This window comes from Arachis ipaensis, chromosome B3 (assembly GCF_059453495.1).
Source record: "Arachis ipaensis isolate K30076 ecotype BB chromosome B3, ASM5945349v1, whole genome shotgun sequence".
Lineage (NCBI taxonomy): Eukaryota > Viridiplantae > Streptophyta > Magnoliopsida > Fabales > Fabaceae > Arachis > Arachis ipaensis.
The window spans coordinates 29,778,209-29,799,832 of NC_142438.1; the positions used below are offsets into that span (position 1 = coordinate 29,778,209).

At 39.5% G+C, this 21,624-nt stretch overlaps 2 protein-coding genes across 2 annotated transcripts; one reads left to right on the plus strand and one right to left on the minus strand.

Annotated features, from left to right (window-relative positions):
- Positions 1–347: 347 nt before the first annotated feature.
- On the minus strand, positions 348–9,358 carry LOC107630084 (uncharacterized). Its single transcript, XM_016333117.3, has 7 exons — positions 7,519–9,358; positions 4,941–5,031; positions 3,349–3,506; positions 3,205–3,256; positions 3,024–3,100; positions 1,973–2,066; positions 348–1,376 (listed from the first exon to the last, which is right to left on the minus strand). Exons 1-7 carry the CDS (start codon positions 9,016–9,018, stop codon positions 775–777), a joined length of 2,574 nt encoding a protein of 857 aa, XP_016188603.1. The 5' UTR covers positions 9,019–9,358; the 3' UTR covers positions 348–774.
- Positions 9,359–17,193: 7,835 nt separating this feature from the next.
- LOC148570167 (uncharacterized) lies at positions 17,194–17,574 on the plus strand. The gene has a single exon (XM_088506877.1). The coding sequence runs from the start codon at positions 17,194–17,196 to the stop codon at positions 17,572–17,574; it is 381 nt and encodes a 126-aa protein (XP_088363003.1).
- The last annotated feature ends 4,050 nt before the right edge of the window (positions 17,575–21,624 follow it).

Here is a 21,624-nt window from a genome sequence, read left to right on the forward strand (position 1 = left end):
TGCTTCATGATCATGTTTAGTAGCTCTTTTGTTTAATAATAATACCAGCAATTTTATTTTTCTCCGAATAACACAAAAAATTCAAAGTCAAAACTTTGAGGTAGTAACAATAACAGCTTTTGAGGTAGTAACAATAATAACTGTACCTTAATTTAGATGTGACTTTCATCAAGAAATCGAGTCATGAGCAATGAACAAAAGACATCTTAAGCAACGCTAGCAATATAGCATACTTGTTATGCCTGAAAATTTCTCCATACATTTTAGATAAGTTACCACTTCATCAATGTCATAGAAAAACCTGTTAAGTGTTCCATATATGATTTCCTAGAAAATGGCCGTAATCATTCTAGGAATTGTAACCATACTGTTTTATTGAATTTGATTTCAATAGACAAAAGAATTCATAACAAGACTAATATGAACAAATGTAAAAGAATCATCATTTCTAATTTAATAAGCTTTTCCCTTGCTCGTTAATCTACATTTCCCCATCACATGCATTCGTTGATTTCCAAATTCCATTCCATATGTACCTTTTCCTGTTTTCTTCCTTTCTATTTTTTTTTTTTTTTCTTTTTCTCATTTTTTTTCCCATCGTGTTTTTCTCAGACGACTGATTGGAAATACAACACATCTCCTCAACCAATAACACCAAAAAGAACAGCGAAAGAAATGGAACTCAGCCTAATATTCTCTCACCCAATATCACTCTGTACAACTTTTCACCCAATAATGAGACAGTGAAGTCTCCCCCACTTCAACCCACACGTTTTATACGCCCAGTGGCAATCCGAAGTTTTGGAAAGTTCGAATTTCCCCTCGAAGGCCGGCAGTTACGATGACCATGCCCCAGGCTGACATGTTTTGACTCACTGCGTTACTAGATAAATCAACACTGATTTGGGAGCTTCGGTTCCTCGTAGCAGCAAGTTGTTTTTCATCTGGCCATGTTGCTGAAATTCTGTCAAAAAAATAACTGTCTGTTGCACCTGCAATAGTTCCATGAAGTGGACTATTGTTGCAACCTGATGCAGATTGTGAGCCCTCAGTACCAATATCTTCCTCTACAGGGGTAGGGGGATGGTTGGCCGATGAGACCTCATCCACATTATCATCGAACTCAGGCTGTTCCCTAGAAAACGTATCATGCATCTCCCATGCATAATCCATACCAGGCCACGGGATGGCCACTGATACATCTTTACAGTGAAAATGCTCATATGAGCTTGTAACGGTGACAGCTTTACTTCTGTTAGGTCTGCAATCAGCTTCATTTCTCCATATGTATATATGGGAATCCTCACTTGCAGCGACAATATACTTACCATTTGCTGTGAGGGAGGCTGAAATTTGGCTAGTCGAATTCCGAAACCCTGCATAAAAGCCATATCATTTTAGTCTGGAATGGGGAACAGAATGTAATTAGATACTGGGGACCAATTAGCATTCCATCAAGGAATCAGAACTAGGAATAAGCACAACTTTTGGTACATACTGTTCAAATAAAGTTAGATGTCTTCTTCTGGTGCGACGACTATCCAAAGAGAAACCCTACTAAAAAGAATTTCCCCTCCAATATCACATTTAAGCAGAAGCCAGTAGCAGAAAGTACATCAATATTTTTTTCCATAATGAGTTTTTACATTATTTTTGTTAAAAGTCGTTTCAGATTATCCACTGCCACTGTGACCTTAGAGGAGGAGGGGGGTGGGAGGTTGTTAAAAAAAAGCTATCGATAAAAAATTATGAGCAACTAATGTAGACATCATAGTGAATGCAGTTCTGACTGCGAAGAAAAATTTCAAACAACATCAAATCAAAGCTAAATAACTGTGCACATTCAACAAAATATGTCTTGCAGGCCAAAACACAAGGAAGTTTTGGTTCAACCGCAAACATAATAGTGTATTTACTTGTCACCTATGTTAAAGAATATTCACTTGATATATATATAACTAATTTCACCTACCTTTAAACTTATGAACCAGATCAACGCCATCAACAACCCGAATTCGAGAATCTGAAGATGTAATGAGTACTTCAGATGAACTTCCTGGGGCAAACTGTTCACAAAAAATCATTAGGAACGCGAACATAAGCCTTGTATCTTAGTTATAATAAATGGGTAAAGTATATTTTAGTCCCTTAATGTTTGGGCCAGATCTTATTTTCATCCCTAAGGTTTTCTTTTGTACTATTTACATTGCTAACATTTTATTTCAATATCAGCACACTACCACATCTCCAATATCATCATCATAATCTTTGTCATTGTCATTATCAACACCACCATACAACAACAATCGTCATCATCTCCAACTACAACATCATTTTCACCACCATTACCAACAACACCACACCACTACCAACAAATAGAATAAGAACAACAAAACAACAGGAGGAGGGAAAGATTAAAGGGAGGGGGGAAAAAAAGACAAAAAAAGGCGGAAGATAAATAGTGGCTGTCAGGGTGGTGGCAGTGGTGGTGTGATTTAGTTGTGTTGGTCGAGGTGGTGGTCGTTGGAGAGAAAGGTAAAGAAAAAGAAGGGAGGTAGGAGGAAGTACTGGTGGAAAGCGAGGAGGATGAAGAGCAGTGGTGGCAATGGTGCTTTGCAATGGTGGTGGTGGAGATTGAAAAGAGAACAAAAAGGAGGAGGAGGAGGAAGTAGTGGTGGCAATGGTGTCCCAGAGGCGATGGTGGTGGGCGTTGCGGTCTTGGTAGTGGTGATTTGGTGCAAGTGGAGAGAAAGACGGGGGAAGGGAAAGAAATCATAAAGGAGGAGAAGAAAGTCAGAGGGGGAAAATTGAAATAAAAAATTGAATTTTGACTGAAGGATAAAAGTAGGACGAAAATCAAACGTTTGAGATGTAAATAGAATAAACAATATGTTAGGAACAAAAATAGGTTCTGACCCAAACATTGTTACTTTTAATAAATTCACAAGAATAGTAAGCCCTCAAGTTACCATGATTTTCCCCTTTTAAATTTAAAGAACAAAGTAGTTAAATCATCAAATTACCTGGAAGCCAGTAATTTTCCTCGATCTCTTTCTCCTGTTCTGCAGATTGATCTGACTTTTCTGTTGCAGCTTATTTTCTTAACAGAATGAGACAAAATATAGATAATGTCACTGGCCATGATTCATCAGAATAGAATATGGTTTATATAAATAGTAAAACAATCAGTATCAATGAAAATACCAGATGTATTATATAAATGGCAGCTACCCTTGATTGAACCAACAAGTGCACCCTGCAGACACCAGAAAGATTTAGCGAGTTGCTAGTTAAAAAATAAGATAATTTAAATTTGAAACAACGAGATTCACTTTAATGCAGACGAACCTGACCATCAGGTGTATAAGATGCAGCAGTGACCATTTCATGCAGATCAGTCCAATCCACGACTTGCCGATCAGGAATGCTCCATATGCGAACCTTAGCATCCAAAGATCCGCTAATGAAGTATCTATCATCAACAGGATTGAACTGGATGCAAGTCACTGTGCCAAACAGAAAACAGAAAACAGATTGAAGCAATGGGTATAATTAACGGAACCAAACCAACAAAAAAGTATACGAGGGGAATGGAAGTGACAGAATTGCTTTGATTGCTAAATTTAAGTATGCATCCAGCGGACAGAAAGAACCCTTACTTAAAGCAATGACTAACAAACAATAAAACTATGCCTATATGCATTAATGGAGAGACCAACTGATCGCACAAATGCTGACTAAGGTTATCCTACTGGGGAGTGGGTTTATTAAGTGTCTTTATACCAAAACCTACAAAAGTTAAAAAAAAAAAAAATCAAAGTGATCTGTCATTTGAGGGAATCCACGAAGAATTAGGGCATGTTTGGTTAGTATTTTCGTTCTCTGTTTTTATGTCAAGTGTTTTCTATTTCTAGGATTTTTTGAAGAAAAAAGAAAAAACAGATATTTTATTGTTTTCAATACCTCTTCTTTCAAATCCAGAAAATAAAAACAATGAATGAAAATGAATACCAAACAGGCCCTTAATTTTTTCAACTTTAATCTTACATTTCTTATGTCAGTTAAAATATAGTAATTACTCCCTCTGTTCTAGCATCCACTTGGACAAAGTGGTTCATTAAAAAAACAATATATCTAGATATAATTTGTGTCTAGATACAATGTTTATTGAATATACCACTTTGTCCAAGTGGACAGTTATTTTAGAACAAAGGTGGACAACGGGTAATGTCAATATAAACTAATATTTTCTAGGCTAAATTACACTCACCTCCTGAGGTTTTCAAAACTAACACATCACCCCTCTATTTGACTGACCACATACACACCACCCCCGCGTTACACCAACTTCATGTCTAGAAAAACTTAAACCCTTTGGTATTAATGTAACTAACAATTCCTAGTACATATGGCTATTACCTGCGTATTAATACTTTATTTTATTTTGCTTTCTTCAATTGAAATGACACAAGTACCTTTCATAATAACATTGGAATAGAGTTTTGTGATTGCTTTTTTCTAGCTTTACAAGCTCTCTATGCATAGAAAGATTGTGGGGTTAAACCTTTTACAATCTAATTTTTACCGCATCTCAGTATAATGATCAAACAGAGGGAAGGTGAGTATATATTGGTCAAATAGGGAGGTGGTGTGTGTAATTTTCATAAAGCTAGGGATATGAGTGTAACTGACCCTATTTACTATACTTGAGCCAATTTTATGATTTCTATTCCTTGTGCTAAAACCTTAAGAGACACTTAATATTGGAAAGGGATGTTGTATTTGATAAAGGAAAGGGCAGCAAAAGCATAATATATAAAAGAATATTTTATGCAAGTGCTAACATTATTGTGGTGATAAAAGTAGTTTTCTAAGAAACCTACTTGATACAAAGAAAAGCAAATAGAATGCTGCAAGATATAATAGCTGCTTGTACTCACCATAGTCACTGTGTGAAAAAATTTTCAAACACGACTTGCTAGACAAATGCCATAGCCGCACTGTTTTATCCATCGAAGACGAGAGCAAGTGCTGAGAAAACAGAAAGTATATTTAAGATGGTTGCATGCAGACATAATTTAGATTCTAAAACACATGGCACATCATAATCACAAGTAATCAAGAATGTTTAAGATATGTAAGAGAAGACAACCCCTCATATTTAAGCTTTCAAGGACATCTTCTGAGCATGCATGCAACAGCACTGGACACTAAAACCAATGCTTTTACCACATCACTTTAACAGATGTTATTACAAGTCTCACATTTCTCAAAAATAAAGTGTCTAGATAGTTTATAATTGTGAGGCATCCCTCACCACAGAAGCTAGTTTTAGGGGTTGAGTTAGGGCTACTCAATCTCAATTCTATAGTATTAGAGCCTATCGGATCCAATACTGTTGGGCTACCCACCCACAAATGTTCACGCTCCAAACAATCATTTCTAGGCGTGAGGGGATATATTATAAGTCGCACATCTCTCAAGGTTAAAGTCGCTAGAAAGTTTATATGTGTGAAACATCCCTCACCCAATAAGCTAGCTTTTGAGGTTGAGTTAGGCCTATTCAATCTCAATTCTAATGGATGTTCATACCAATACCACTAGTGACTAAGTGACTGGTGTTAATGTACATAAGGAGTATAAGCAAGTTACGGAGAAAGAGGTAAACAATCCAATGAGTTACACATCTCACAGCTCAGAAAGTCTAGTTAAAGACTGCATAAATTCATAATTCAATAAAATTAGAGCAACTGTAAAATTCAATAATCGTGATGATCAGTTTAGAATACAAGATGATCAGTTTAAAAAGATTGCTTTATTTTAGATAAACAACTGTCGGAATAAATCCGGGTGAATATTATGCAGGAATTTTAAGGCAAAATATGGAATTTAATATTACTGTTGAGGTGAAGATTTTCTAAAATCTCTCAAAATTTCCTTGCCCCTCACTCATAGACCATGATTCAAGGCTTGGTCGCACAATTTGTTCTTTGTTCAAGCCCATGGAAGCTCCTCAAGATGAAAAAGGGTGTGAACTATGAACAGTGTTCTGGATGAAAGGTACCCATGGAAGCTCCTTGATTGATTTGTTCTTTGTTCAAGCCCATGGTACCCATGCATTGATTGAACTACACTGGTACTGCAGGAAAAAATCCGTAATCTCCTGCCTTGGCACTGCCGATACCAAATACCAACCAATATTTAGTCCCTTCTTGAGTGTTTCAATTGCTGTTCCACAGCATGAATGTAATTTAAATATGATATTTTACAAAATTGTCATTTTGAACACTGATTTAAAATTTTGGATATTTGGAAAATACATCATCTAGGCACATTCAAAATTTAAGTTTTGATCATTCGATAAATCCTAACAATAAATATCATTTTGGTACATGTAAACAATTCCTTATAAATATAATTTCAAATAAATTAAAAAAGATAAGGAATGAAACGAAATATAATTCTCCAATGAAAAAATAATCAATCGAATAAAAGAGAACTTAAGCTTACTGTCATATCGGTTTTGAATCAGTTTTGAAAAATAAAAGTGGAATTTTCATAGATACAATGAATCTTAAACCTGGCCTAACGTACATGGTTATCTGGGTTTTCAAAGTTTAACAAATACTCTGTAAGTTTTACATACGTAACAGTGACAAGTTGACCTAATGTCAAGCTTATAACAAGCTAAATCCAAACCTTTCACAACGACTCCAATTGGCTTATTATAAAATTATCATCCACCCATCTAAATAGAAGAAACCACAAGGCATCATCATGCATTTCATAACAAGTCATCTCTCTCTCACTTGTTCACCGGCTAATGACTTTCAAGGTAAATCTAGAATAATAATGCAACTCTAGGAAATAAGTCCTTGTAGTCCGATTAAATTTTTTTATATAAAGAAAATAAAAGAAAAAAGAAATTTGGTTTCTCAGGGAGCATAATTTGGAGAAAAATATATAAAGAAATCTTCTCAGGGACAAAATTTTCTAGTTCCTACAATGTGTATTAGTGGCACCCAAATTGTGGGGTCAACAATAACGGACTCCACTGGACTCCACCAGAAACCCAAAGTACAGTAAGACTATTTACACCAATTTCTTTTTCAGCAAATTCTCTCGAACTATGTCACAAGTCCAACTATGCTCCTTTTAAGCAGATCATATTCCACTTGATCAACTTACCCGTCTAGAGCCTCTATCATTTTTTTGTATCGTCATAACCAATTAACCATATGCAATTCAGTGTCATCTTCTAATCAGATGGCAAAGTTCTTCTATTTCAATCAATCATAAAGTAGAAAACTGAGACTGTTGACCATAAGTATATTCAGTTAACGGGACAACACTGATAAATCAAAAACAATTTTAATGAATGGGTATGAATCTATAAATTCAAGCATAAGGTCAAACAATGGGAATAACAGGGTGACTTAAAAACTTTACAAGGATATTCAAACACTGAACACACAACTGGTAATACAGAACACACCTATCTTCAAAATAGTAGCTAACCTGAGACCTGGACCAGGAGAGGTCAAGCACATCGTCGAGATGGCCTTCGAAAGAGCAAATGGGTTTCTCCGTGAGCGCAAAAACAGTTTCTGGCACAACTAACTGGTCCAAACTCAATGACTTCCTGCTAACAGATGGCCTCCCCCTTCTCCTCTTCTCAAGGCTACTCTCCTTGCTAGGGGACAGCGTAGCCCGCTCCGGCGACCCATTCATGATAAACAACATATTCACATTGGCGTCTTCGGGCTTCTCCATCAGCAGCAGCTCCCCTTTCCTCTCAGTTTCTACAACCTGCCAAACATGGATCACACAATCCTCGCCCGCACTTGCAAGATACCTCCCATCCAAACTAAACCTTATGCTCCAAATTGATCCCTCATGAGCCTGTATCTCCTGGCTCTTGTAAAGCCCTGTCAGCTCCTTACATGATTTCCCATATTGCCTCACTCTCACTCTTTCAGGACAAAGAAATGAACTGCCATCCTGGCTATCATCTGTCGCGGAGCTGGACCTCCGGCCACCTTTCTCGGACGATGTATCCCTCTCATCACCACTCCTACTCCACCTCTCCTTATGCCCCGCTGCGGCTACCGAACTCGCCACACTCTTTATACTCTTAAACCAACTCCCCCTTCTCTTCACCTTACTCTCACCACCACTATCACCACCGCCACCACTGCGGCTACAATCATTTGAATTCAAATCAACCGCATCTCCATCTCCATCTCCATTACCATCTTCGACATTTTGCCGCCGCATTAGTTCCTGAACAATTGGGGAATGCCCAACAGTCATCTCAAATTCCTCCATAGTCAAATGCCTTCCAGTTCCAACTTCCCTAAGCTTCTTCCACGTGCCATCTTTCCTCACCTCCTTCACCACAAACTCCTTCCCGTTATCAAGATCCTTTATAGTGCACGCTTCCTCTTCCACACTCTCAATCTCTCTCCGAGTTTCATTGCTCTTGCCCCGCGAATCGATGACCGTTGAGACATTGCCATTAGCGCTGCAATTACCGTTATTTACAACCGAACCGGCGTCGCCAGAGCGGCAAACCGATCGAATTGCAGGCTGCTGAGCTGGCACCTGCAAATCACACCGATCCGCGGCGCTCTCGGATTTGGATCGGAGAATGGCGGCGGCAGCAGAGGCTGCGGAGGTTGTGTCGGCGGCGACGCGGTGGAGGTGTTGCGAGGAGACCGATCGAGCAGGGAGGCCGAAGTGGCGGAGGAGGCGAGAACGGCGTTCGGAGACGGAGGAGGGTTCCGAGATCCATATATCGTACCTGCACATGGCCAAGGCATGAGTGGGGGAGCTAGAGTTGGAGTTGTTAGTGCTGTCGTTTTTGGCAGTGTTGGTGTCGTTTTGAGGGGAAGTTGCGGTGTCGTCGTCGGAGTTAGATGAAGAGGTAGAGGACGATAGTAAACGGTCGTGGGAGTCGTAGAACAAAGTGTGGGTTTCTTCTTCTTCTTCTTCTTGGTCAACGATGGGTTTGGTCATGGTTTATTATTGTGGGCATTCCCATTTGGGTGTAAGAGAATGCCCATGAAGGAAATGGATCGGATCAAGATTTCAGGAATTGGATCTAATGGTGCTAGAGATGAATGGGGGTTGGAACCTGCCTTCGCAACTTAGATCCAATGAGAGAGAGAGAGAGAGAGACAGAGAGAGATTAGACTATTAGAGGGATCGGATACAAATGCCTCTTCTTTGTGTCTGTTTTGGACTTTTGGTTGCTGGATGGCTGGATGCGGATGTGTTCCTTTTGTGTAGTAGATGTGTTTTATGGTGCGGTGTCATGTGTCTTACAACTTGTGTTTTCTGCGAGGAGGAGTGCTCCTTTTCCTTTTTTTTCTTTTAGGAGTTTAATTTTAAAGTATTTTTGTATAAAATATTTTATACGATTATATAAAAAATATTATTTATACCAAAAAAAATTAAAAAATTATTAAATTTTATTATTTTACTTATTAAATAGTCATTAATATTTAAAAATATAAAATAAAATATATTAAATTATTAGATTAAAAGAATTGAATTGATGGTTAAGTAATGACTATAATAATAAATTCTAATGACCTCTAATATTTTTCTTTGCACGTTAAAATTAATTACTATGTATTTATATAAAATATTTTCTATCTTGATTAAATTATTTTTAATATGTATTTTTTATTTAAATATATATTCTATCTTAATAATTAATTTTGGTGGCTGATTTTTTATATACCTCTAACATGATTGATCATGCAATGACATCCATGTTTTGGATAATCATTTATACTGTCAATAAAAATAATAGTTATTTTAATAATATAACGTTACATAATTTAATGCACGTTTAATGCTATTTTACACCAACAATGTATCTACATTAAATTCTTTTTCTTCTTTTTTTTTTTATTTGATGGACTAGAAAAAAAAGTACTATTTTTTCAAGAAGCAATTTATGTTGTATACAATATAATTAGCTTATCCTTAAACGTTTCTTGTTAAGTATGGAGTGATGTACTTCTTGTTAATTCATCAAATCTCAACTCTTCAATTATTATATTTTATTTAAATAGTTTAAATTTAAAATGGTAATTTGTTAATCTGATTAATCATTTTTTTATAAATTTTAATTTTTTTTTTTTTAGGTTTTAGATATTAGATTAAAGTTCAAAACTAAAAAAAATATATGAATATTAAAAGTAACGCGTCTGTGAAAAAAAAGTAGCTAGATTTTGGAATTGAAATAAATAATACATAAAAAATAAGTTGAAAATTCATGCACTAAATCCAAAAGAATCACAATCATATAATGACCAAAATCTCTTCACTTCAAACATCCACAACTAGCAACTCGAGATGAAAAACAGCTTTATCAAACTTATTTGAACAATATTGCCATCATAGTCATTCGATTTTGAAGATAGAATGTCATCTTACAACGAACAAGACCGAAATAAAGATAAATCGAAAAAGCGAAGGAGCAGCATCATATTATTTCAGACAGAAAAAAAGAGGATACTACAATAATGTTTAATGAAGGAAGATGTTAAAGACTTTAGATTGACATCAATAAAAGAGTACCATTACAAAATATAAAAGTTTAGAAGAATAAAAAATATATAAAAAAATACTTACAGAGAATAAGTTGATACCTAGTCTTACACGGAATAAGTATTTAAAAATGACAGGATGACATGCTCTTCGAAAAGTTGATTTAGTTAGTCTTAGCCAAATATTTATAATGTAACGGAATTCTGACTTGTTGAGTTACTTAATGGAATTAGAATGAATTAGACAGACTTCTCACTATCATTTTATTTTAAAAGAAAGCATAATGCATAATTGATATTCGACATGAAACAAAAAATTCAATAATATAATAAGATTTTTTATTTTTAAATGAAAACATAAAAAAATATTTTCAAAGAGTAAACTACTATTTCTACCCATAAAAGTTAAAAACGCTGACATATTTACCCATAAAAATTAAAATTATCATTTGTATCTATAAAAAATTGACTTTCACAAATAAAATTACGCAAATCCTAAATAATTACATAAAATTTCCAAACTACCCTTAGTGAGTCTCATCCTCTTCAATTCTTCATCCAAGCCGTGAACCAGCACTGCTGCAGCACCATCTCCTTTCTACTTTCTCTCTCTCTCTTCCTTCTCCTCCATCTTCTTCAATCATCCTTTCTCTCTTTCTCTCCGCCCTCTTCGCACTTTTCTCATTCCTCTTCTTTTCCTATTAATGTTTCTCTCTTCTCTGTCGTTCTTTTCTCTCTTCTATGCATTAATGGTGATTCCTCCTTTTGCCATCGCGAGCTCTATCCTCTCCTCCCCTCCTTCTCTTCTTCTTCTTCTTCTTCAGGAGGTTCCTGGCTTCAGGAAGTAGCAATTTTAAGTCCTCTATTTTCTGCAACCCCAACTTCTTCAGCGTTGAGTTCCTTCCTTTTCCAAATGTCGTATCTTCGTCTTCTCCTTCTCTTGGCATCACTGCTCTCTTCTCCTCCTAGCGATGCGTCTTCATCATCTCCTCCCAGTATCGCCAAAATCAAATTAGTGTTCTGTATTATTTGCAACGAAAATGGTGATATAAAATCTAAGAAATTATCAATTTTTGTTGAAGGTTCTAAGAAATTAGGGTTTTATTTTAAATCTGTGCATGTTCTATTCTTCAATTTGATCTGATGAGTTTGTTCTTTTTTGTGATTTTGAAGAGAATAATGGCTGGACTATGTTGATGTTCAAGAGGTGAGAGAGAAAAAGTGAGTGAGTGAGTGAGTGATAGAGAGAAAAAGAGAGAGAGAGAGAGAGAGAGAGAGAGAGAAAGTAGGAAGGAAGATGATATTACGGTAGTGGTGGTTTAGGTGCTGCAGATAGTGAGTGAGGGTGAGTGCGTGAGAGAAGAGAAGGGGGTAGTTTGAAAATTTTATGTAATTATTTAGGGTTTGGATAATTTTGCATGCGAAAGTTAATCTTTTATGAGTACAAATAGTAATTTTTAGGTTCTATAGGTAGATATGTCAGTGTTTTTAACTTTTATGGGTAGAAAATGGTCATTCTCAAATTTATCATAGTAATATCAAGGAATTAATGATAAATATTTGGAGAATAATATTAAATATATATGTATGTAGGGACACTTGCCTCATTGAATCTTAAAAAAAAATATTAGAATCTTAGAAAAAAATATTAAACATATATTATGTATGTAATATTAAAATTTAAATAAATTTTATTTTGTATGAAATTAAATTATAATATTAAATATAAACATAATAATAAAAAAATTTGTATTATATAAATTTAATTAAAAAATATATATATACTCAAGTAAAACACAAACAAACATATTATTATAATAATAATAATAATAATAATAATAATAATAATAATAATAATAATAATGAATTTTCTGACACTAGTTTATTAGTTATTTATTCAAACCTAAATTTAGTTTCTGAAATATAAATAAAATTATTAGGGCTGCATGAGAGAGAGAGATATTTTATTTAAAATAAATATAAAAAAAAGTAAAACAAAATACTTAAATATCTTTTTTTAAGGGGTATTTTTTTTAAAGATAAATATTATTTTATTAATATAAAATAAAAGTATTTCTATAAGGAAGTACAAAAGAATTGGGTATTCCCATTTATCATCAACTGTGACTGAAAGACTAAGAGTTTAAAGAAGAGTAAAGTAAGAGTAAAGAAAATTAGTAGCATCTATCAGGTATGGCTCATGAGTTCACGCACTAAATTGCTGGCTTCTTTCACTATCTATGGTACCGGACTTATTACCTTCTCAAAAACACACCGATTCCTCGCTTTCCAAGTGCTCTAACACAACGCCGCTATGAGGAGGGTCTTTTGTCTACTGTCGAATTGAGCCGCTGCCCAAGATAAGACTCGTTGCCACCAATTAAAAAAGGTCTATTCTTCTCTCATCCATAGGTCAGGGGTTATTAAGTTTAGGCTCCATATTATTGAAGACATGGGGCATTGGAACAAAGCATGAGAAATTGATTCAACATTTTGATCTTTTAAAATTATAATATAAAATTTTAAAGAATAAAGTATCGGTTTTGTCTCTAACACTTGGGGTAAGTTCCAAAGTTGTCCCTAACATTTAAATCGTCCTATTTAATTCCCTAACGTTTCAAAATTGGCTCAATGTTGTAAAGCCGTTAAGGATCTGTTAACAGAATTGATAGCGGGACAAAATTAAGACGATTTTGAAACGTTAGGGACTTAAATAGGACGAAAATGTTGGGGACAAAAAATGATACATAGAAATAAATTTTTATTTTATCTTTTAATAATATTAATTTTTTTCGGTACATAGTTATTCAATTACTTTTTAATCACATCTAAGTAAATTACACTTAATCACATTACTTTCATTCTAAATAAATTTATTTTTTATAATTTTACTCTTAAAAATTTTTACTCATCATAAAATTTTTGTAGAATGACTAGTAAAATAAAAAATATTTATTTTTTACTAATCATTCTACAAATATTTTTTTTTATTTTACTAGTCATTCTACAAATATTTCATGATGACTAAAAATCTTTTAGAGTAAAATTATAGAAAAAATAAATTTATTTAGAATGAAAGTAATGTGATTAAGTGTAGTTTCCTTAGATGTGATTAAAAAATAATTGAATAACAATGTACAGTAAAAAATCGATATGATTGAAGGATAAAATTAAAATTTATTTTTATGTATTGTTTTTGTCCCCAACGGTTTTAACCTATTTAAGTCCCTAATGTTTCAAAATCGTCTCAATTTTGTCCCACCGTCACTTCTGTTAACAGATCCCTAACGGCAGGCCAGGATAACATTGAGCCAATTTTAAAACATTAGGGACTTAAATAAGACGATTAAAACGTTAGGGACAACTTTGGGACTTACCCCAAACGTTGGGACAAAAACGATACTTTACTCAATTTTAAAAATAATTAAACAACTTTAATTTTAAAGGAGTATTTTATTATTTCCAAGATCAATCCTAAAAGGCTATTTTAATATCTTAAAAATTAAATATAAGAGTTTTTTAATGTTTTTAAAATTATTTTAAATTTTTAAGAGTAAAGTATCATTTTTGTCTCTAACGTTTGGGGTAAGTCGTATTTGTGTCCCTAACGTTTAAATCGTCATTTTTGTATCCCTAACATTTATAAAAGTGATTCAATGTTATCCTGTCATCAATTATACTAACAGATCAGATTGTATTTTTCAATTATTCTCACTTGAATGTGTTCAATTTCAATATTGTATCCAGTATTTGTGTTCAGGTTTAATTATGTCCCTAAAAAAGTGAATTATGTAAATATTGCAGAGATTAGTTTCAACTTTTGATAAGCTATTATCTGGAGTGGATCATCGATTTTATTCTAGATATTTGTATTCTAACTTCAAAAAGAGATTTTCAGAACTCCAACTAAAGCTCGTGATATGTAATTGACGGCAGAATAATATTGAATCACTTTTACAAACATTAGAGATACAAATAGGACGATTTAAACGTTAGGAATATAAATAAGACTTATCCCAAATGTTCGAAACAAAAATAATATTTTAATCAATTTTTAATTTCTAATGCAATTAAATAATATGAATTGGTTTCTATAAAATTAATTTACTATTTTTAGTAGCATTCAGTTGTTTTGTTCTTATAAAAATTAATTACGAGAGTATTTTAGTTTTTATTTAAAGTTTAAATTTATATTTTTTAATATAATTAAAAAATATTTATTTTCAAAGAGTATTTTAATCTTTATTTTAGAAGGGTCTTTTTAATTTTTTAGTTAAATTTTAATTTAATATTAAATTAATATTTTTAATTTCTAATGCAATTAAAGAATCTCAAATAATCCTATAAATGTAATTTAGTATTTTAAAATTAATGCGTAAAAGATAATATTAATGTTATTTTTAAATTATATTATTAATAATATTAATTTAGTATTTTTAATTACCAATTTGTTGTTTTAATTATATTATTTTATAAGTATGGAAGCACTTGTCATGCACAAAAATATTTGAATTTACATTAATATTGTTACGGTCTGGCCCAAACCATTCGTGGGTCGACCCGACCCACTAACAACCCGACCCAAACGGTCGGGTGCAAGGCGTCCAGGTGTCGACCCGGACACGCGTTCCTGACAATCTTGCAATAGCTGTGTAGGGGGAGCCTCGAAGAAGGTGGGCCTGTCCTTGCGGGGTCCACCTCTGACACGGTATATATGGGGAAGGACCTACCCTTCCCCCAAGGTACGTCACATACCATTCATCCCTTTTTTCACCTGCCCCCATTTTCTGACTAGAGCGTCGGAGTGTCTTTGCAGGTGACACCCCCCTCTCGCACGAAATGCTCGGAACATCGTCCACTCATCCCCAGCAGCCCAGAACCAGGCGAACCCCATCCCATCAATCGAAGCATCAACCCGAACCGTCCGATACCCGACCTACCGAACATTGGCGCCCTCTGTGGGGAGACCGCCTGAATGGAAGTAGTACAAGGCCCCGGAGGAATAGGGCGTGAAGCCGGGCAGAGAGGGGAACCCATCGTGGCGTCCTCGGAGGATCGCACAAGATTCCCTCCTCGACGAACCACACGATCCCTTGAAAGACGCCCCTTCGGGGGAACCGGCGACAACAGCGCCAGGATAATGCAGAAACTGTGCCACAGAATGCAGGACCTAGAACATCAACTGGCAGTTTGGGAGCATCGCCAGCATACACCCGAGTCAGGCGACTCCCGTTCTCCCCCGAGAAGCCGCTCCCGACGCGCTGCTAGCCCAAGGTCCGAATCTGAGAGCCCCAAGGAGGAAGGACGCATGAGGAGACGCCATGACCCCCTCATATATGTCAGAAACAGGAGACGGCGTGCCACAGGTCACGCCGCGGCTGATCGCGACCGGAAAGACGGTCGTCAGGAAGACGACGAAGGGAGAACACGGCGAACTCGCGGACCAGTCATAGTAGGCGCGACCCCTTTTCATCGTTCCACTCGAAGTCCAGCTGCCAAAGCACTTTGACAAGCCAACGGACATGAGGTACGACGGAACCCAAGACCCACAGGAGCACCTTACGGCCTTCGAGGCCAGAATGAACCTGGAGGGAGTAGGGGACGAGGTAAGGTGTCGCGCCTTCCCGGTCACCCTCGCGGGACCTGCGATACGGTGGTTTAATAGCCTCCCGCAGGGCTCGGTGGCCGAGTTCTCAGATATAAGACACGCCTTCTTAGCCCAATTCACTACCAGAATAGCCAAGGCAAAGCACCCAATCAACCTGCTTGGAGTGACGCAGAGGTCCGGAGAACCGACAAGAAAATATTTGGATCGTTTCAACGACGAGTGCCTGGAGATCGATGGACTAACCGACTCGGTCGCCAGCCTATGCCTGACGAACGGACTCCTAAACGAAGACTTCAGAAAACACCTCACGACGAGACCAGTGTGGACAATGCAGGAGATCCAATGCGTAGCCAGAGAATACATCAATAACGAAGAAGTCAGCCAGGTTGTGGCTGCCAATAAGCAGCAGCCCTCCTTCAACCAAAACCGGCACCACGGAAGCGGAGAAAGGCGCCAGGAACACGCCAGAGACGGCGCTCCGAGTAAGATTCCCAGACCGTTTCCTCGTGTCGGGAAGTTCACTAACTACACTCCTCTCACCGCACCTATCATGGAAGTTTATCAATAGATAGATGAGAAGGGGATATTGTCGAAGCCCCGACCGCTGAAGGACCGAATAGGGGGGAACCGGAGCCTCTACTGTGACTATCACAAGGGCTACGGGCATAACACTCAGGACTGTTTTGACTTGAAGTATGCGCTGGAGCAGGCAATTACAGATGGAAAGCTAGCCGAGTTCTCCCACCTCATTAGGGAGCCGAGGAGACAGAACCACGACCACGAGAGCGAGGACGGAACGCGGGCAGCAAAGCGGCGTCAAGAGCCGGAAGAGAACGACCACGGCCTCACCATAGTAAATGTGGTAACAGCAAGAAACGTGGCGCCCAGGTCGAAGTCGGCACATAAGAAGGACGCCAAGGTCCTCGCGGTTTCCTCATCTCCCTCGCGAAGCACCAAGAAACTCCCATCCATCTCATTCGGCCCGGAGGACCAATCGTGTGACAAGGTCGAGGAAAGCCCCCCATGGTCATAACGGCCAGAGTGGGAACCGGTCTCGTCAAGCGAATCCTCGTAGACACGGGGGCAGACTCGAACATCATGTTCCGCAATGTGTTCGACGCTTTAGGCCTAAGAGATGCCGACCTACAGACTCACCAGCACGGCGTCGTAGGGCTCGGCGACCACTTCATCAAGCTGGACGGGATAATCTCCTTGCCGACCTCCGTGGGACAAGGTCAGAGGAGAAGAACGGTGATGGTCGAGTTCGTGATCCTACGAGACTCCACCGCTTACAACATCATCCTCGGAAGGAAGACCCTTAACGACCTAGGGGCAGTCATCAGCACTAGGATGCTGATAATGAAGTTTGTAGCTGAAGACGGGTCGGTAGGGTCCATAAAATGAGATCTGAAAATGGCAATCGCTTGCGACAACGCCAGCTTCTCCTTGAGGAAAAAATCTAAAGAGGCATCGGGGGTGTTTCTCGCCGACCTGGATGCCAGAGTTGACGACAAGCCTAGACCCGAACCAGAAGGGGACCTGGAAAAGTTTAGGGTCGGGAATACGGAGGAAAAGTTCACGTTCGTGAACAGAAACCTCCCCCGTGAACTAAAAGAGCCTTTGATGAAAATGATTAGAGCCAATGGCGATTTGTTTGCTTGGACGCCGGCCGACATACCGGGGATAGACCCCCGACTCATGTCGCACCAACTAGCCATCGGGCCGGAAGCCAAACCAGTGGCTCAAAGGAGGAGAAAGATGTCTCAGGAAAGGGCAGAGGAGGTGGCCAGACAAACGGCCAGTCTCTTCGAAGCGGGGTTTATCCGGGAACTGGACTATTCGACCTGGCTATCAAATGTGGTCCTGGTAAAGAAGCACAATGGGAGATGGAGAATGTGTGTGGACTAATCCGATCTAAACAAAGCATGCCCCAAGGACTGCTATCCCCTTCCCAGCATTGATACACTCGTCGATGCGGCTGCGGGGTACCGGTATCTGAGCTTCATGGATGCTTACTCCGGCTACAATCAGATACCGATGCACCGGCCAAACGAGGAAAAAATGGCATTCATAACACCAGGAGGAACCTATTGCTACAAAGTGATGCCTTTTGGCCTGAAAAATGCCGGGGCCACGTACTAGAGGGTGATGAACAAAATATTCAGTGATCTCATTGGCAAGACGGTAGAAGTTTATGTGGACGATATCCTTGCAAAGACCACCCAACCTGGTGATCTCATAAGCGACCTGGAGAATGTGTTCGCATCCCTCCGACAACACGGCATGAGGCTCAACCCGCTTAAGTGCGCCTTTGCCATGGAGGCCGGAAAGTTCCTGGGATTCATGATAACCCAACGGGGAGTAGAAGCCAACCCTGAAAAATGCCAAGCAATACTCTAGATGAAGAGCCTGGGTTGCATCAAAGACGTTCAGCGATTGGCGGGAAGGCTAACCGCGTTGTCCCAGTTTCTTGGTGCATCGGCGGCAAAAGCCCTGCCCTTCTTCAACCTGATGAAGAAGGGAGTAGCGTTTGAATGGACTCCTGCGTGCGAGGAAGCATTCAACCACTTCAAAGAAATCTTGGCAGCACCCTCCGTACTCGGTAAACCCGAAGCCGGAGAACCACTCTACCTATACCTGGCCATAACAGAAGGAGCGCTTGCAATGGTGTTGGTGCGGGAAGAAGGGAAGACCCAGCAATCAATTTACTTCGTGAGTAGAGCACTGCAAGGAGCAGAACTTAGATACAGCAAGAGAAAGTGGCACTAGCACTCTTGACCTCTTCCCGCAGACTATGACAATACTTCCAAAGTCACCAAGTGGTCGTGAGAACGGACCAAGCGATTCGTCAGGTGCTACAAAAACCCGATCTGGCGGGAAGGATGATGACCTGGGCAATCGATCTGTCCCAATACGATCTGAGCTACGAGCCCCGACATGCGATTAAGGCGCAAGAAATGGTAGACTTCCTAGTGGAAGTAACTGGAAATCTAACCGAAGAAGCGAACACACGGTGGAAGCTCCATGTGGACGGAGCCTCCAACCAAACGTCCGGGGGCGCTGGGATCATCTTAGAAAGCCCAGCCGGAGTCATCTACGAACAATCGATTAAGTTTGAGTTTCCCGTGTCAAACAACCAAGCAGAATACGAAGCACTACTGGGGGGCTTGGTTCTAGCACGGAAAGTTGGGGCCACAAGGCTGGAAATATACAGGGACTCGCAGGTCGTCACCGCACAAGTAAATGGAAGCTACCAAGCCAGGGACTCGCTACTGCAGAAATACTAGGAAATGGTCAAAGAACTGAGCAAACATTTTCAAGAGGTCATGATCCAACACGTTCCGAGGGAGAGGAACACACGGGCAGACCTCCTGTCCAAGCTAGCGAGCACAAAACCTGGAGCCGGCAACCGATCCCTTATTCAAGGCATCACCAAAGAACCAGCAGTCACCCTCCACCTAACCAAGACGAGCCCCTCCTGGATGGACTCCATCGTCGATTTTTTGCAAAACGGCAAACTCCCTGGAGATGAGAAGGAAGCCAAGGCGCTGAGAAGGGAGGCTGTCAAATACACGGTCATACAGGACCAGATATTCAAAAAGGGACTTAGTCAACCTTTGCTGAAGTGCCTACACCCCGACCAGACAGACTACGTGCTCAGAGAAGTCCATGAGGGGTGCTGTGGTCACCATATCGGGGGCAAAGCCCTAGCAAGAAAGCTCATCCGAGCCGGATACTACTGGCCGTCAATGATGGAAGACTCCAAGGAGTTCGTAAAAAAATGTGTCAAATGCCAAGAGAACGCTAACTTCCACAGAGCACCGGCCACTGAACTAAGCCTGATGACGTCCTCCCGACCCTTCGCACAATGGGGAGTCGACCTCCTGGGACCCTTCCCGGTTGGCCCAGGGCAGGTCAAATACCTCATAGTCGCCGTTGACTATTATACCAAATGGATAGAGGCCGAACCGCTGGCCGCCATCTCCTCGTCCAATTGCAGAAAGTTCATGTGGAGGCAGGTGATAACTCGTTTCGGCATCCCGAAAGTCGTCATCTCAGACAACGGGACACAATTCACCGATAAGAAGTTCGTAGAATTTCTCGCCGGCTTGGGCATCAAACAGAAATTCTCCTCAGTAGAACACCCCAAACAAACGAGCAAGTTGAGTTCGCAAATAAAGTCATCTTGCTGGGCCTCAAGAAGCGGCTAGATAACAAGAAAGGGGCATGGGCCAACGAGCTCGCCTCAGTCCTCTGGTCCTACCGCACAACCGAGCAGTCCGCCACAGGAGAAACTCCCTTCCGCCTAACATATGGGGTAGACGCAATGATACCCGTAGAAATCGGCGAACCGAGCCCGCGGTTACTTCTCGAGGGGGTGGAAGAAGCTGTAGAGAAGGACCTAGTAGATGAGATCAGAGAGAAGGCCCACCTGTCGGAAGTAGCACTAAAGCAAAGAATCTCCCTACGATACAACACCAAAGTGCTCAAAAGGGATTTCAAGCAAAATGACCTCGTCCTACGGCGCAATGACATCGGCCTACCGATCCGAGGAGAAGGCAAACTGGCGGCAAACTGGGAAGGCCCCTACAGGATTAAAGAAGTGATTGGAAAAGGCGCCTACAAATTGGAGAGGCTCGATGGAAGGGAAGTACCGAGGACTTGGAATACGGGTAACCTGAGAAGGTTCTACCCCTAGATCAGGCAAGCGGGCCAGGCGATCTAACGTGCTTAATCACTTACCTTTGTATCTACCATGGTAACAGACTTATTCAATTACCGGTTAATGTTTACTTGTCATTTTTACCAATTTTACTCCTATTTCTTCCCCTCCCCACTTGCACATCGCACGACAAGAAGTTCCACGACACGTTAAAATGGAACCACGATACGGTACCCCAGGACTGATCACCCCGGGGGCCACCTAAACCAAAGCCATCACAAACGGCTACAACGATAGCAAAAGGCCACGACCTGGCTTCATCGAACTACTAACATAACAGTAAACAAACACGAGCGCAAAGCTCATGCCAACAAAACGGTAACACGACAAAACAAAAACGCTACCAAAGGCAAAGAAATATAACGGTAAACCGACCAAGCGGCTTCTAAAAGTTAATATAAACAAGTTCTACAAACAAAACCACAAGTCCATACAAAAGCACAAGGCACAAGAGATCATTTTTTCGGCATGTCAACAATCTTGCCATCCTTGATCATCTTGAAAACTCCAGTCGCTGACGTGTTAAAATCGGGGGCCACGATCTTCACCTGAGCCTTAAGAGCTTCCTCGGTCATGAAGATCGCGTTCTTTCCCTGCTCTCTAGTCACCTTATGTTTCTTCTTGAGCTCCTCAATCTCAGCTTCAACGGCCTTAGCTGACGAGACGGCCACGTCGCGCTCTCCCTCCAAGGCAACCACCCGACCCTGTGCGGCATTAAGCTGGCTCTCCAA

Excerpts from the sequence above, each read along its gene's own strand:
- LOC107630084 (XM_016333117.3), bottom strand. The coding sequence starts at position 9,018 with ATGACCAAACCCATCGTTGACCAAGAAGAAGAAGAAGAAGAAACCCAC. Across the intron at positions 5,032-7,518 it reads TCTCCTGGTCCAGGTCTCAG|CACTTGCTCTCGTCTTCGAT; the intron begins GTTAGCTACTAT and ends CTGTTTTCTCAG. Across the intron at positions 1,377-1,972 it reads TCTGGTTCATAAGTTTAAAG|GGTTTCGGAATTCGACTAGC; the intron begins GTAGGTGAAATT and ends GCTTTTATGCAG.
- LOC148570167 (XM_088506877.1), top strand. The coding sequence starts at position 17,194 with ATGGTCATAACGGCCAGAGTGGGAACCGGTCTCGTCAAGCGAATCCTC.